Here is a 17,736-nt window from a genome sequence, read left to right as displayed (position 1 = left end):
GAAATGGTGGTGTTATCACAATATCTGATTTCAAATTATGCAACAGAGCTATAGTAATGAAAGCAGTGTGGTATTGGCACAAAACATAGCATGGTGGGGGTGGAACAGAGGATCCAGCAGTAATCCTATACATCTAGAGCAAACCTGATCTTTGGTCTCTAAATCAAATGATGCCTGGAAATCTAATTACCTACACATAAAAGAATGAAACTAGATCTTTATCTCCCACTTGCACAAAAATGCACCCCTGGGCATGTCTGTGGGACATTTTCTTGATTAATGATTGATTTGACAAGGCCAACCTCACTGATTTGGTGCCACCCCTGGCCAGGTGGTCATGGGTTGTAGAAGGTGTGATGGAACTTCCCAGCATTTGGGAGGCAGAAGCAGGTGGATCTTCATGAGTCTGGAACCACTCTGATCTATATAATGAATTCCAGGACAGCCAGGGCTACATAGTGAGACCCTGTCTCAAAATCAACTGGAAAAAAAAAAAATGGAAGAAAGGCTGTGCACACAAGCCAGTAAGTGGTTCTCCACGCTCTCTGCTCCAGTTCCTGCCTCCAGCTTCCCGCCTCAAGTTCTGGCCCTGACTTGCCTTCATGATTGTGAGACGTGAGGTATCCACCAGAGAAGACCACTCAGGCATGGGTTCAAGCCAATAGAAAGTCTTTTAGCCAGCCGGTGACTACATTGGTGTTCGGGACCCGAATGCATTCCCAAGCCTTTCTCGGGTGATTTTTTTTAAGCACAAAATCACACCCTGGGTTGACAGACCTCAGTTAGCCTGAATCAGAACTAGGGAAGCCAAAAAGCAAGTTTACTATTTAAGGACTTTCCCAGAACTATGGACTTGGCTGGGTTAGGTCTTTGTTCTTGCTTTGGCAGGTGGTGCTGCCTATGTCCTGGGTTCCAAGGCCTGAATGGCACTTCCATCACGGCATCAGTTGTACTAAGGTCTAGGGGCCTGTTACATCATAGTGTGTTACAACGGCAAGCTGACGTAAACCCTTTCCCGCCCAAGTTTCATTTGGTTATGGTGTTTTATCACAGCAATAGAAGCCTAGACCAGAACAGAAACTGGCACTAGGTTTGTGGGATATTGCAGTAACAGACCTGACCATGTTGTTTTTGAGACTTTGGGCTTTTGGGCTGAAAAGGAACTGAATGCTTAGAGCTTACTGGGCTGTTCTGTGGGAGCCTGGGAGATAATGCTGAGAGCAGTGAAGCTGATGGAGGCCTGGTTGGTTCGGCTTCAGAGGAGCCAAAGACTATCATGGCAGTTTGTGTGATATTATGTGTCAGGAATCTGTAGTTTATGGTCAGCTGGAGCTAAAACTCAGCTGTGATTAACAGGAGACCAGCAGCACTAAAGGGATGCCTTTGCTCTGCTGGGACAGTCTACACCGGTTAGCCAGAGCTGAGATATTAGTCGTAAGAAGAGTCCAGCATCACTGAGGTGAAATCTGGAAGTATTTCCTCAGGGTCAGCACACAGAAACTGTGGTCTGGAGGGGACCGAGGCTGCTCCTCATGCTGGCAGCCGAACTAGGTAATGTGGTACCTGTCTTGAAGGCATTAAGGTGTCATGGAGAGTAGCTGAGGCTTGGGCCCAGGAGAGACCACTGGTGAAAGGTTAAGGTTGGGGTTACACACACACACACACACACACACACACACAGTACCAATTTCCACAAGATTACTGCAAATTGTCACTCTTCTTACTTACTCCCGAAAGATTCATAATCCTAATACCAATGGTTCCATTAAGACTCTGAAGTTGGGGTTGTAGAGGTGGCTCAGAGGTTAAGAGCACTGGCTGGTCTTCCAGAGGCCCTGAGTTCAATTCTCAACAACCGATGGTGGCTCACAACCATCTACAATGGGATTTGCTGCCCTCTTCTGGTATGCAGGCAGAATATTGTATCCATAATAAATAACAAATCTTTAGAAAAAATAAAAGACTCTTAAGTTAGCTAGAATGACAGTTAATACTCCTTACCCCTTGGTATCAGCTGATGCAAGTCTGTCCACCAATCCAAGAGAAAGAACATTCTTACAGTGTGAGCTACGCTACATATCATATTTATCTTTGTATACCACATCTGTAAAACATTGCGTGTAAGTGGACACTACACAGGAGATGTTGAATGGGGATGGGACAATCACAGATGTACTTTGGAAGAAATAAATACACTGTATAATGAAATCTGAAAATCTTCAAACTTCTTTTTACATATAATTTATTTAATCTTATTTTATGTGCATTGGTGTTTTGCCTGCGTGTAAGTCTATGTGAGTGTGTTGGATACCTTGAACTAGAGTTACAGGCAGTTGTGAGCCACCATGTGGGTGCTAGGAATTGAACCTGGGTCCTCTGGAAGAAAAGTCAGAATTCTTAACCATTGAGCCATTTCTCCAGTCCAATCTTCAAACTTCTAATCTGCCCCCAAGAGAGCAGAGAATATATAGTTTAATAGCTGCAGATATATGGGCTATATGGGGTAGTGGTGGTGGTATTGATTTGAGACAGTGTCTATGTAGTCGTGGCTTTCCTGGAACTCACTATGTAGACCAGGCTGGCCTCAAATTCACAGAGATCTGCCTGCCTCTGCCTCCTGAGTGCTAGGATTAAAGGGTATGCACCACCATGCCCAGCATTTTTATTTTTTAATAGCCAGTTTGTGGTCCAATTGTTTTCATCTGATTTATAACATTTATAACATGGAAGGACACTGGTGCCATGGGATACACTTAGCCTGTCCAAAACCTTTTTGAGTCTTTTTATCCAAACCCAACATGGAGCCCATCTTTGTCAAGTTATATAAGTGGCGGACAATTTGGGTGAGTCAGGATGTGAAAATCTACCAGTTACCCAGTAGCCCCAAGAATACCTAGGGTAGTTTTACAGGAACAAGTTGTAAAATTTTTCAAAATGACTTTGTTAGGTATCATACAGCTGAGCCTGCCCCATGCACCTTGTGTGAATGGTCCCCACCCCATTCCTTCAGGTTCACTTTGTATGGATGGTCCCTACCCCCATTCCTTTAGATTCACTTTGTATAGATTGGTTACTCATCCCCTTCAGGTTCACCTTGTGTGGACTGGTCCTCAACCCCATTTCTTTAGATTCACCTGTTTGTTTTTAGATGCCTTTCTAAATCTGTAAAAACTCTCTGGGGTTAGCTTGATGTAATCTAGCTAATGAAACCTTCCTATAGACCTTTAAAAAGCAGGGCCCTTGGTCACTATCCCATTACAAAAAGCAGTACCACAAAGAGAACGTTGAGAAAGATCTCCGAAGGCACACACTTGACTATTTCAAGTAAATGCAAATTGGTCTTAGGATCTAGCATCCAAGAGAATATTTTTTAAAAAAATGTATTAGCAAGGTGGAAAGACCCTAATCCTGATCCAGTTGTTCAGTCAAAACAACAATGTTGAACACATAAGTGGGAGAAACTATTTAGCTTCATAACCCACTGTCATTCTCTAGGGGCCATCTGGCTTTTGCACTGGTTATACTGGGCTTTTGAAATGGTATGGAATCTAAAAAAACAAAGAGGCACACTTAAAGAGGAAGGGACATGAATCTATACAAGGTGCCTCCAGAAAAGATTGTCACATAACACTAACTCTAGCCCTAGCCATAAGCATTGAGCCTATCACCATCCAGTTCCATTGAGGCCACTTACCTGTGTATTCCATGTGAGCTGAAGCTGCAGAGTCCAGTGAACACAACTGTGAAGGTCACCAGTGTACAAGGCCATCACTGCAAGATGGCTGTGACAGTCTTCTGACGTGAAGAAATGAAAACCCTTACCTTTTCTGATTCCTCAGCACTTTATGCAATTGTCACAGCTGAAGGTGGTCTTAATGTTTGATACTCCCCACCTTACTGGGGATAGGAAACTTTCAGGTTCCCGTTTCTGCCACTCACAAATGACCGCCCTCACAGTTTGCAACATCAGGTGAAACTCCCCAGTGGTGGTATGCAGGAAGTATCTTAGTATCTTTACTCCTAGGATGTTCTCCCTGAAATGAAAAGTGGCGCTGGTTACTGGCGCTGGTTACCTCGTGGAAAGGTCACAGTCATGACAGAACCCAGTATCAGTTTCAGAGCTTTATTAGGAGGAAGAGGAGTCAGGGGAAACAAGAGAACCAGGCCTGGGAAGGAGCATGTGCAGAGAGAGGGAAAGATGGTGGTGGTGGTGGTGGGGAAACAGAAGACAGAGAGAGGGGGTGGGGTCTGCATCCGGCTTTTTAAGGGTTCCTGGTGAACATGCACAGGTGGGCTTACAGAGCTACACCATGCATGTGCTGATTGCGTGACCACACTGCGCACATAGTCGCCAGCGTACACTGATAACATAAGATGCAAGACCCTTTGCTTAACTCCTGAACTGCATATGTGTGGTCATGCAGCTGGAGCGCAGCAGAATCCTAACACTCCCAAAGTAGAGAAACATACACCCTATACTGTTTGGTGGGATAACTGATCACCCCTAGGATCTGCTGAAAGCTAATCGTTTTGGGGATTTTACGCTTTGCATGTTAAAATTTGAAGAATCATTCTTAGTTTATGGGCCCACATCAAACCACATTTAATTGTGTCCTAGTTTGCCAACCTTACCAGGTTGAAAAGGAGATAACATAGCCAGGGCATGTAAAGAAGTGTGAATTAACCAAAGGTGATGGAAAATGTGTTGTCCCAAACTTGAAAATCCTGACAGGCAGGAGTGGCCTGTCAGGGAGTCAGGAAGGCTGTAAGCATGGGTCAGCACACATTTGTAGTAGTGGCCTTGCAGCCAGGTACCACCTCCTGGGTGTCAGGCACAGTGGCGTCCCACACAGGTGCTGCTACTTGAATCGCACATGACAAAAGGACTGAGCATCATGGCCAGGAGATGCACCACCGCTGCCACCTGCAGATTTCCAGGGCAGGTCCATGCAAGGGCAAACAAGCACCAACTTCTTTGGTCACCTCTGTCCAGGTTTTTGCCACAGATTGCAGATTCCATTCCAGCCAGCACTTACACTGGAACATCCCTCTTCAGTCTGAAGCCATCTCCCACCCTGTACCTTCCCAGCACCAATCCAATGCAAAGAGCTCTGAACCTTTGTAGTCCACAGAACTCATGTGCAAGTGAAAAAAAACAAAAAACAAAAAAAAAAAAACCCTACCAATCCCAGAATGCATGTGTGCTCACTGAGCTTGTTCAAATTACAGCCTGGCTGCCAGCAAGAGCTTCAGAACTTGAAGGACTGAAGAAAGAAGTCTTGACTCTGAGATGCATGATGACTACACCCTGAAGCTGGAGGATTTTCATTTCCTCACATCAGAGGACTGCCACAAGCCATCCTGCAGTGATAGCCTTGCACACTGGTGACCTTCACAGTTGTGTGGCCTGGATGGAACTGGATGGGGATAGGGTCAGTGTTTATGGCTAGGGTTAGAGTTAGGGTTATGTGACAACCTTTTCTGGAGGCACCTTGTATAGGTTCATGTCCCATCCTCTTTAAGTGTTCCTCTATGTTTCCTAAAAATGCGAAACACTCAGAGGTTGGCAATATGTCTTCTATTCTCTTGAAGTACTCATGGATAGGATAATTGTCCACTCTTAAGACAAACTTGGTCCTTGGTCTTAGTTAGGGTTCTATTTCTGTGAAGAGACATCATGACCACAGCAACTGTCATAACGAAAAACATTTAATTGGGGCTGGCTTACAGTTCAGAGGTTTAGTCCATTGTCATCATGACAGGAAGCATGGTGGCATGCAGGCAGACATGGTGCTGGAGAAGGAGCCAAGAGTTCTACATCTGGATTGGTAGGCAGCAGGGAGAGAGAATGAGCCACTGGCCTGGCTTGAGCATCTGGAACTTCAAAGCCCACCCCTTCTGACACAGTTCCCTCAACAAGGCCTCACCTCCAATAATGCCACTCCCTATGAGTCCATGGGGGCCATTTTCATTCAAACCACAGTCCTTCTTACTTATACTGTTTGATTCCTATATTCACCCACTGTTGTACATTGTCCCTGGTACTTTTGGGGGTTAGCTATAAATTAGGGTACCCTCAGCTCCAGTTTACACCAAAGTTATAAGAGAACAAAAATATAATGTATTTCTCACACTGATAGTATAACAGTGAATCTGTAATCCAACATGAGGCCTCTGATCACCATGTATGGCCCTAACTCACAGGCAAACTTGGTCACCCTATCAGAGGAGCAATTGGTTGGTTCCTACCCCGGAACATCTCCTTCCTCCATAGCAGAGGGTGCACTGGTGATTATGTGAACCTTCCTGTCCTTTGAGTTCTCCGATCATTTAGTGAACTGCTGGCCAGTCATTAAAGCCTTATAAAGACTCATTAACCTGGTAAGTTTTCCCCATGAACTCCAGCTCAACACAAATCTTACTATGTTTGTTCTCAAGTAACTCAGAATTCATTGTCTGTTATCCCATTCTCTCATTTCTAACTATTGGTTTAGTCCATTAACAAGAAATCAACTTACAGACCCATTAGATAATCCAGGGCTCCCAAAGACTCCCCTGCACTGTAAAGACCACCTCCCACCAAAAACATCTATAAAGCCATTGTGGTGACTTTGTAATGAGGTCCTGGATGAATCTACTTCTCTTATAAGTGTACTATGAGGACAGTTATATACAGTCTGGAGAGCTAGGAAAATGGTTAAGAATGAGGTTTAGGTGGGAGTTTATAGGGTTTGGGGTTTAGAGTTAGAGCTAGAGGGTTGGGACAGGGATATGGCTTGCATTCGATGTAAAAGGGTTAGGGTAAAACAGGGTTAGAAGATTAAGGCCTTAAGGTTAGGGTGATGGGCTGATGTTAGGATTAGGGTTAGGATTTAGGGCTTAAGAATTAGAGTTAACCTGGACAGTGGCGATGCACACCTTTAATCCCAACACTCAGAAAGGAGAGGCAGGTGAATCTCTATGTTCAAGGCCAGCCTGGTCTACAGAGCGAATTCCAGGACAGCCAGGACTACACAGAGAAACCTTGTGTGTGTGGAGGGATGATTTAGAGTTACAGGGTTAGGGTTAGGGTTAGGATTTGGGCAGTTAGGGTTAGTTAGGGTATTAAAGAAGTAGTGTTGTGGTTTGAAAGAAAATGGCTCCCAAAAGGAGTGGCACCATTAGGAGGTGTGGCTTTGTTGGAGTAGGAGTGGCCTTGTTGGAAAAAGTGTGTCACTGGAGGTGGGCTTTGATAACTCATATTTGCTCAAGCCACACCCATGGTTCAGACCACTTCCTGTTGCCTTTGGATCAAGATGTATAATTCTCATCTCGTTCTCCAGCAATGCGGTGATATATTGTGTACCCTAATAAAATTTTTCTGAAGATCAGAGAACAGAACAAGCCACTAGATTAGGCAGTGGTGGCACACACCTTTAATCCTAGCACTTGGGAGGCAGAGATCTGTCTGGATTTCTGTGAGTTCAAAGCCACCCTGGACTACATGAGATTGACTCAGTCTAGGAGAGAAACAGAGCCAGGCAGACCTCTGCCTCCCAAGTGCTAGGATTAAAGGTGTGTGCCACCACTCCTTGGCATCTATGTTTAATCTAATGGCTTGTTCTGTCCTCTGATCATCAGGCAAATTTTATTAGAGTACACAAAAGATCACCACACCAGCACCATATCTTCCTGCATTCCACCTTACTCTCAGTGGCTATGCTCCCCACCATGATGATAATGGACTAAACCTCGGAAACTGTAAGCCACCACCTCAGTTAAATGGTTGCCTTTATAAGAGTTGCCATAGTCATGGTGTCTCTTCACAGTGATAGAAACCCTAAGACAAATAGGGTTAGAATTAGCTATACCACACATACACAAAAACAAAAACAAAAAAACAAGGAATTGGCTCTAGATGCTATTACTGTGGTATACAAAGATGAATGTGGCATGCAACCTCATATTGTAAGAATGTCCATGAAGTGGTGGGACGGACTTGTTAGCTAATACTGAGGAGTAAGGAGTATTGACTGTCAATCTAACTAACTTCCCAAGTCTTGATGGACTTGACAGTTGGATGCAGTGCAGTAGTTTTGTGGAAACTGGTTCTACAGGGAGGTGTGTGTGTGTGTGTGTGTGTGTGTGTGTGTGTGTGTGTGTGTGTATACTTATGCAACTCCAACACTAATCTTAACCCTAACCCTTCACTAACACTCTCCTGAGCCAAACTTCAGCTTCTCTGCATGACCCCCTTACTCCTGGGGTCTCCACTGCAGCTGAGGCTATACTTTCCCTGGTGGCATCATCTGGCCATTCACAGTACCAAGTCTCAGCTGCTACTATGACCCCTCCATGACTTCCAAACCAGTACTACCTGGGTAACTCTTACACATCATCAACATCAGCTAACAGCTTGAGATGCAGCCTTGGTCCCTCTGGACCATAGCTTCTGTGTGCTGACCCTGAGGAAATACTCCCAGAAGACTTCACCTCAGTGATGCTGGTCTCTTCTTATTCACTGCTAATATCTCAGCTCCAGCTAACCAGTATAGATTGTCCCAGCAAAGTAAAGGCTTCTCTTTAGTGTTGCTGTTCTCTTGCCAATCACATCTGATTTTTAGCTCCAACTGAGTGTAAACTACAGGTTCTTAATACATAATATCACATAAACTACCACGATAGTCTTTGCTTCCCTGTGAAACTTAACAAGCCAGACCTCCATCATCTGCACTGCTCTCAGAAATATCTTCCAGTTCTCACAGAACAAACCAGTATGATCTAAGCATCCAACACTTTTTCCAGTCCAAAGTTCTAAAGTCCTGCACAGTTCTCCCCCAAAATTAACATTGTTAGGCTATCACGGCAGCATCCCACAAACCTGGCACCAATTTCTGTTCTTTTGGTATGATGAAACACCATGGCCAAAATTAACTTGGGCAGGAAAGGGTTTACCTCAGCTTGCATTTGTAGTCCATACAAAGGGAAGTCAGGATAAGAACTCCAGACAGGAACATGAAGGCAGGAACTGATGCAGAGGCTATGAAAGAATGCTGCTTTCTGGCTTATTCTTCATAGCTTGCAAGCCTGCTTCTTTATACAGCCAACAACCATTGCCCATGGTGACACCACTCAAAGTGGGTGGGGCCCTCTCACATAAATCATTAATCAAAAAAAATGCCCTCACAGACTTGCCTATGAGCCAGTCTGATGGACGCATTTTCGCCATTGAAATTCCCTCTTCCTAGATGATCCTAACTTTAAGTTGACAAAAAAAATCTAACTAGGACACTAACCCTAACCCCTAATCCCTCTTTCTTACCCCTGACCCTGTCCATGATTCAGACCTTAGCCCTTAACCTTAACACTTGCCCTAACCCTAACTGGCAGTTTGGTAACCCAGACTGCACACAATGGTTAGCACTAGGTCAAAGTGGAGTTAGGAATCTTTTCTCGGCTTGTCAGTCTGTCCTTCTTGTGGACTGGCTCATTTATTAGAACAGGGTAAGAACAGGGACACAAAAAGTGAATGAGGCAGGTAGGAAAAGAACCAGACTGTAGAAGGGCTTGAATGACACAGGACTTTTGGAAACCATAGGAGGTTTTATACATGAAAATGACTTGGTTTAGGGCACTCCTATTGGGAGCAGGGACTAGAAACAGGATGGGCTGATTCATGTAGTTGTCATGGAGTATGCAGCAGTCAGACTCTTAAACAGGGAGAGGGTTGAGCTGCAAAGCTACTATAGAATGACAGACGTCCTCATGCTCTTCATTTGTCCCAAGGCTGTTTCCCCAGTGGAAGGCCTCATCAGTTGCTTTTTGTCCCAGATATGCCTCATGTATTCCATATGGCTGGTTGTTCCCTGATAGGCCGAGAGAACCATGCTATGTACAAGCAACCCACATGCGCAGCCACAGGGAAGACAGCGCTCCACGCTGCCAGGCCTTAAGTCACAGCACTGTGGACATTCTACAGTGAGCTTAAAGGGGGCAAAGTGACCACAGAAACCACTGCCTGGAGGCTTTGGGACTTGCTAGGCTGAATTACAGACCTGGGAGTAGAGGCAGTCTTGTTTGTATACTTCAATCTTGGGGTGAATAGGCACAGCACATGTGCCTCCCACATTTGGATTCCCTTCTGCTATTTCTACTCCAGGGGGATATAACCAGCCCCTAGGCTTTTCTAGGGTCAGTGGGAGAGCATTTCAATGTGCTACTCCATCTCTGCCCTGTCTACCTGGGGCCACCAGCTGTGTCAAGTGAGTCGAGTAGGGTGTGTTGGGAGAGGTACTAAGTAACTGTTTTTTGCCCTGTAAGGACAATGCGGGCAAGCTGGAACTGAAGGTGTATTAATTTTGCCAAACTGTTGAGAAGGTGATATTCCAGTTTGGAAGATAAGTAGGGCTTGCCTGCCTGCCTGGGACACACCACCCACAGCACCTACAAACCAACAGCCATGGGGTTATTTTGTGCCTAGTGTCCACCTTTGCAGCCATGTCTAGAATACAAACTTTGATCACTGTGAGCTGGGGCTGTTGGCCTATAGTACCTGCATGGGAGCCCTGCAAGTTGAGGCTTCTATAGACTTCTCCTGGGCACCTTCCTGGTAGAGGAAGGCTCCCTATAATAAAGAGGAGTCACCCCAAGGGCTGGATGCAGGGGGCTGCTCTATGGGGCTCTTGTTGCTGAAGGTGGCGTTGAGCTCGCTGAGTGTTGGCCTTGAATTATAGACAATTTCTGGGTCTTGGTCTTGCCTTGACAACTGCCACATAAAGAAGGGGAACACGAGGCAACTGACACCAGACTCCCATAAAACCAAGGGAAAGGAGCCATTGGTCCCAAGTTGCTGAAGAGCTAAGGGCGACTGAAAGAGCAAAGGAGTAGTTCTAGAAGGGCCATGGGCAGTAGCAGGTGTCCACTCTGAGCATTTGCTCCAGATCACTGTGTTGAAGTGGGTGACCAACATTCTTATCCACCTATAAGGCATGAAGACCATGCTATCACATGCCAGCTGCTCCATCCACTCTGGGCTCTGGAATCATGCTCACCAGGTGAGCTCCACATGCCCCCATATTTAAAAATAAATAAAACAAAAACAAAAACAGGCCAGACACACTGAACAGCCTGCTCTTGGAACCAGAGTGCATTTGCAACAGGGTCACGATGACTGGGCTAAGCCCCTGCATCATCCAAATGTTAATGAAGCCAGCGGCTGGGAAAGGAGGAACTCCGGTGATGTGGTCCCACTGAAGATTCACCGGAAGTAGGATCTACGTGAGACGAGGTCCCTACTATCAGTTGCTGGTCATTGAGAGACAGTAAGTCTTCATGCACAGAGAGACTGTCCTGGGAACTAGGTACATTTGTTGTGACTTGACTCTGTCTGTGCCGTTCAGGAGACTGGATGCTTGCCTTCTTTCTCCTACCTGAGAGAAGACAGGTGGGTGAGTGATGGGCCCATGAATCACCCTAACCCATTGCTTGCCTGTGTGTTCCTCACCCTGCCCAGGAAGCAATGCAGTCTCTAGCACCTACTGTGTAGCTGGGTCTTTACATATCAACCCAGAGTAGCCAGCAGGCCTCCACCTCACAGAGAAGGAAATGTCTCACAGATGTTAAACAACTTGTTCCTTGAGACAAATGAAGCTTTGTCAGGGTATTGTGTGCCTTTGGAGCCGTGCATTGTGTTCAGAGGTCATGGTCAGAGCTCTCAGTGGTCATCCTTTCTGATCTCAGCCCTGCTGTTGCTGTTGGGCAGTGTACCCAGATGGAAGACTGCTTCCAGAATCTCTTTACTTTGTACGAGCTGGACAAGCGTAAGTGAGGTGGAGGGTAGAGGGCTCAAGTCTAGGCACTGTTTGTGGAGGCTGTTTCAGACCTGCTCTCAGAGCTTGTTGCTAGGGGAACAGTTGTGCTCACAACAGCAGGGCCAAGCAGCTCAAGTTCATCTCTATAGACCAGTGCTTCTCAACCTTCCTAATGCCTCGACCTTTTCACAGTTCGTGTTGTGGTGACCAACCCCCCAATTATAAAATTATTATTATTTTTTTTTTTTTTTTTTGGTCTTTCGAGACAGGGTTTCTCTGTGTAGATTTGCGCCTTTCCTGGAACTCACTTGGTAGTCCAGGCTGGCCTCGAACTCACAGAGATCTGCCTGGCTCTGCCTCCCAAGTGCTGGGATTAAAGGCATGCGCCACCACCGCCCGGCATAAAATTATTTTGTTGCTACTTCATTAACTGTAATTTTGCTACTGTTTTGAACCGTAATGTAAATATCTGTGTTTTCCAATGGTTTGGGGGGCTGTGCCCCAAATGTTGAGAACTACTGCTATAGATGGAAGCCTCCTCTGTAGGCCCAGCTGAAGTCTACCCACGGGAAGTCATTAAGGTAGAAGATGGGCCTTTTACCATCTTCATTAACTCCTGGACTCCAGGTAATATGAACCTGCTGCTTTCTGCAGAAGGTACAGGTCTTGCCCAGGGGGAGTATGGGACTTTTGTGACCGCAGCTCTATCTGAAATGTTCTTCCTCTTCCATAGCCCCAGCTGTATTTTGTAACATGTATCCAGGGTCTGCCTGACCTAGTGGCCTGCATTGCTCAGCTCTATTGTCAGTAATAATGGGGAGGGTACCAGGCCCGACTGAGAAGAGAGACACACATGATTTACTGCCACGCTGGAATCCAGATAAGGTACAACATGGCCTGTAGGACTCTAACATGCCACAGATGATAACAAAATAGTTCTCCCTCCAGGATCCAATTACTCATTGGGGTTTTCCCCTTCTTCTTTCATAAGATCTTGGGGTTTTGAGGAGAGTTCACTTGGAGGCAGCTTCCTGGGATGAGAGTCCGGAGACTGTTGAAAACACCCTCCTTCAGTCCATGTGTATGATTACAGTACAGAAAGATCACCCCTGCTTCTTTCCTTGCAGAAAAAAAAGTGTCCTAGACAGTCCTTTAGACAGGAGAACGTGAGGAAGGATGGTGTCCCCGTACCCTGTTCCGGGGCATGGCAGCATTGGCCTCTTCACAAAACAGAGAACTCAGCCAGGCACTGGCCAATGTCTATAATCCCAGCACTTGAGATGTAGAGGCATGAGGAGCAGGTGTACAAAGTCAGCCTCAGCTGTATAGCAAGTTCAAGTCCAGTCTAGGCTACTTGAAACCCTGACTAAAAAAAGATAAAATGGAAAACTTGGAGCAGGTCAGTAGACTGTCTACAACTATCCTGCTGTCATTTCTAAGGCTCACAGGGAATTGAGGTGGGGGCAGCCATTTCTACTAGATTACAAAAATCAGAAATAACTGTGAAGCTGTGTCCATAATACTCATTGAAATAAAAAAAAAATAAATGCACTTACAACATATGTCAGAACCACTAATCAACAAAAGAATATAAAAGATCGAACTTTGTGTCCCTTTAGACTTTATGTTCTAGACCTGTAACTCCTCTGAACCAGCTTTTCATACATGACCCTGAGAACCCCTCTGTTGATCGCTTCTAGGCCCCTTTGTTCTCACTATGTGAGATGAGGTCCTAGAGTCAAGGGGTGGTACCCTCCCTACAGCCCCGATGCTCACAACAGCAGCTCTCGTCTGTGGTGCTTCCCAGTCGTGGGAAAATGGTGCCACCTTGGACTGTGGCCATGTGTACCTATTCTCACATAAGGCTTTTCATTTCTCCTCAAGGATTGGCCTCCCTGGTTGCAGAAGACAAGATGTATCTAGGTGTCACTGGCAGGATCTTCTTCAGGCTCTTCTCTACTACTATGCAGGTCACTCAGGGTCCTGGCATACTTTGTCTGCCAGATTTCAAGCTTCTGCCTGGTTTCAGGGCTCTAGGGAGTAAAGGAGATGAGACTCTATTTCTCTACTTAGCTTGGAATCTTGAAACAGACGTATCGGAGGTTGGCACTGTGAGAGTTCGGCTGGCCTGAGCATCCTGCCAGGGCTGTGACTTGGAAAATAACTTCCCAACGATCAGTTAGTTGGCTAGAAATTAATGAAGGGGGAACTTTGTACATGTGGAAAGTACATACCTTTATAGTACCAGGGATAAGAAGCTACCTGGAAAAATACTCTCCATGAGGGAAGCTTGGGAAGAGACCCCTGTGGGATATGTGGGCTTGTATGGGCTATTGCACCAGGCTGTCTACTCATCCATCTGGATTTCAGAGGCCTAGCCACTACTATGGTCCTCCTCTGTAGATTCAAGTTTTTCTTGAGCTTGATGGGAGTGCATAAGCCCTAACCTGAACCTCTTGTCTTAGAAGGCAAACAGGCCACGGAAGTTCATCTGGACAGGCCAGCAGTGGAGTCCAGGGGTGAGCCTCACATTCTGGGCTGCATAGCTCACTCCCCTGGAGCCTTGTCTACAGCACCACTGACTCTGAACCTGAGGCAACCACACACAGGTTCTCTCTAGTCTCAGAAGGACAAGGGCTTGCCTGGGCGTGCAGGAGCAGCATCTCCACTTGTGGAGAAAGCAGCAGTCGGCCAAGTTGTCAGCACTTCCTGTTTTGTGGGACTGCTCCCATGCAGCCAGCTGCCCTCAGGACAGGGGCCAAGAAACTTTTGTTTACTGAATCTAGCTTTCTGTGAATTTTTTTTCTGCCAAACCTCACTGCTAGATAAATAGTTTGTGTGCTCTTCCTAAACAAAGTTTCTGCTTCTTTTAACCAACAAACACACGTTAATCTTCATAAACAGATTGTGAAGGGAAAGAAAAGAGGACTTGGGGAGACTGGTTAAGCAAGACCTATGCCTCTGATACTACTCACCTCCCCCAGGTAATTCGAGCAGCGTCTACAGCTAAAACGGAGTTAGAAGTTCCCTATGAGGTCCCAGGTCTCTGCCCTGAGACTGCCAGTGGTCCAGAGGCCAGTCCTAGGTAACAGTATTGAAGCTCCAAAAGCCCCTAATTACCTTCCAATCACCCATTTTATAGCCAAGAAACCAGGCCCAGAGCAAAGAGACTTGTCCAAAAGCATGCAGCCAGCACCCACCCACAGAGCCAGAGCCCAGGTATCCTGAGTTCCAGCCCTACATCTAACTCTTTCTACCAGACCCATCCTGAACCCTGCTTTCCTAATCCAGAAAGTATGACTCTGAATGCAAAACCAGCAGAGGGTGCTAAAAATGCCAAGAGGGCCAGAGCTCCCTCTGCCAGCAGTACCAGGAGGTTCGACTCAGAGAGGTTCTATCTTACCAGCTGCAGGCTTTGGAGCTGAAAGAGGGGCCACCTGAAGGTAAAGTGGTGGCTTCTTATACAGATCAAAGTCCTGGTGTCGCTGGCTCCAGCTCCACCTATCCCGATCCAACACAGGCTTCAACACGTTAGCAAACAGTGCACTTTCCTGCCATTCCTAAATAATAAGGGGAGCCCGTGAGTGGGGTGGGAAGCCATCCCTAAGAACCCCACCTCTCCCCACATGAGGCCCTGCTTCTCCATGAAGACCTCATTTGTCTCTTTGATTGATGAAAGTCTCAGATCCTGCTGGCAGCTTCCAGTGGCGCTCTGAAGACCCCACACTTGGAACCCACCAGTTGTGAGCCAGGCTTGGCGGGACTTCTTCTGGGCTTTCTTCTCTTCTTCCTTTGGGTCCTGAGGATCCACCATAGCTGAGAGGTAGTTCTGTGAATATGTGAATCGCTTCATTGGCTCCTAGAAGTGAGGAGACAAACGTCTGCTAAGAGCAGTATTGGATAAGGCTGGGTAGCCATCAAGCTTCCAAGCAGGTATCAGAAACATCTGGGGACATAATGACACAGGGTCTTGACACTATAATGCACTCACATTAACTAAACTCTAAGGCAGCCCTATGAGGGTCACATCATTGTCTCTGTCCTTGGACAGAGAAATCCATTTTCTACGTGTAATGAGTGCTAAAAGCCTAAACCAAGGATTTTCTTATGGCTAACAGTTATCTCCATAGAAACACAGAAGAACAGCTTCTGCACTGTTTTCAATCATATGTATCTGAACATGTGCTGAGCACCTCTGGCTCTCTAGAGCATAGTGAACTCACACTCTTCTCCCATCACCTGATCCTTTGTCCTCTGTTCCTAGATGATTGATGTCACCCAAGGCCCCTGATTACCTTTGGTCAGAGAAAGAAAAGCTCATATGTATGGTGGTTTGAGTGGCCCCCATAGGCTCATATATTTGAATGCTTAGTCATCAGGGAGTGGAACTATTTGAGAAGAATTAGGAGGTGTGGCCTTGTTGGAGGAGGTGTGCCACTGGGAGGTGGACTTGGAGGTTTCAAAAGCCCATACCAGGCTGAATGTCTCTTTCTCTCTGCCTGTTACTGCCTGGGGGTCAGGATGTAAAGCTCTCAGTTACTGTTCCAACACCATGCCTATCTCTTCCCTCCATGATGATCATGGACTAACTCTCACCCCCAATTAAATGCTTTGTTTTATAAGAGTTGCCTTGATCATAGTATCTCTTCACAGCAATACAACAGTCACCAAGAGGACATGTTAGTCAGCTTCCTTGTGACTCACTTTGGCCATCTCTTTAAACATCTCCTTCTTAGCAAGCTCTGTGGAATTCAGGCTCTGGATACTGTAGTTGTAGATGCCTTTGTTCTCAGGAATGGCAATTCTAATTGTCTTCACCGTTGATTTCGGAGGCTTTTTGGTGAACTGGTAGGCTTCTGTGATATTTTTCTGAAGAGAGAGATGGCAACTGTTACCCATACCAGGTCCTTCCTTGTGTGCAGTAGATGTTCTCTGGTACAGAGCCATGGTGCAGAAACTGATTAAAAATTCTCGAGTACCAATGGAGTTTATAATCACACAGCCATGACAAAAGGCCATCTAATCCAACATGTCAGGACCCAAAGTGGAATTCAGAGGAGTAAAATCTTGAGACTTCCCAAGGATGCTAACTACATCACATACTGAGCTACTATTCTTCCATCCACCTAGTAGTAAAGAATAAAAATGTGTTCAAATGGTCAGAAGTGTGAGACACTTTCATGGTGTGGATAGGGGACTATGTCCTCAGGCAGCAGGGATGTACATCATTAGCCGTGGCTGACTTTCAGTGCTATGATACATTAGGTATGGCAGGGGCCAGGCGGTCCTCTAGCAGGCATGGTAAGGAAGTGAGGACTGTTCCCTCCTCAGAAAGGCTGCTGAAGAAATAAGGTGACTTTATTTGTGGGCTTCCTAGGGAATTAAAAGCAAAGTAACTTGAACATGGTGTACACACCTGTGAAGTCGGCACTTGAAAGGCCAAGGCAGGAGGATCATGAGTTTGAGACCAGCCTCAGCTACAAAAAGAGAGCCTATCTAAAACAAAAACAAAAAAAGGTCTGGGTATGTAGCTCAGTGGTAGAGTCATTGCCTAGTCTGTGCAAGGCCCTGAGTTCAATCACCAGGAACTGAAGCATGAGCCTAATTAGTCTTGTCAATAAAAACAGGAGTCAGATATCAGGGTAAAAGCAGAAAGATCAGAGAAGCAGGGCAGCAGCCACTAGAGACTTCTTACCTCTAAAAATTCTCTGACCAAAAAGGGCCAAGATCCTGTCTCTGCCCCCTTTATCACTTCCTCTCTCTGCCCAGCCTCATCACTTCCTGTCTCCTGTCTGTACAGACCTACCTCCACCTTCTGATCTCCAGGCAAGCTTTATTTGTCAGAACACAAACAAAATATCACACAAGAAACTCCAAGAGAAAAAATGAAAAAGAGACAGAAAGAAACAGATGAGATTGGCTGAGCAATGGAAATAAAAGATAAAAC

The 17,736-nt window shown here is 45.9% G+C and overlaps 1 protein-coding gene across 6 annotated transcripts in view; it reads right to left on the bottom strand.

The window, feature by feature from the left end:
- Positions 1–11,104: 11,104 nt before the first annotated feature.
- Positions 11,105–17,736, bottom strand: part of Cfap92 (cilia and flagella associated protein 92 (putative)) — a 55,578-nt gene continuing 48,946 nt past the window's right edge. For all 6 annotated transcript variants that reach the window (XM_052720109.1, XM_052720115.1, XM_052720113.1 and 3 more), the window contains 4 exons: positions 16,494–16,658; positions 15,442–15,648; positions 15,193–15,349; positions 11,105–11,408 (listed from right to left, as the gene is read on the bottom strand). In XM_052720109.1, coding sequence (XP_052576069.1) covers positions 11,179–11,408; positions 15,193–15,349; positions 15,442–15,648; positions 16,494–16,658 — 759 coding nt within the window. In that variant the 3' untranslated portion in view covers positions 11,105–11,178. The remainder of the gene's footprint in view (positions 11,409–15,192; positions 15,350–15,441; positions 15,649–16,493; positions 16,659–17,736) is intronic.

Source organism: Peromyscus californicus, unplaced genomic scaffold, assembly GCF_007827085.1.
Source record: "Peromyscus californicus insignis strain IS unplaced genomic scaffold, ASM782708v3 Scaffold_6__1_contigs__length_162567912, whole genome shotgun sequence".
NCBI lineage: Eukaryota > Metazoa > Chordata > Mammalia > Rodentia > Cricetidae > Peromyscus > Peromyscus californicus.
The sequence above is the reverse complement of the archived record's forward strand: the minus strand, read 5'-3'. Positions and strand labels throughout refer to the sequence as shown.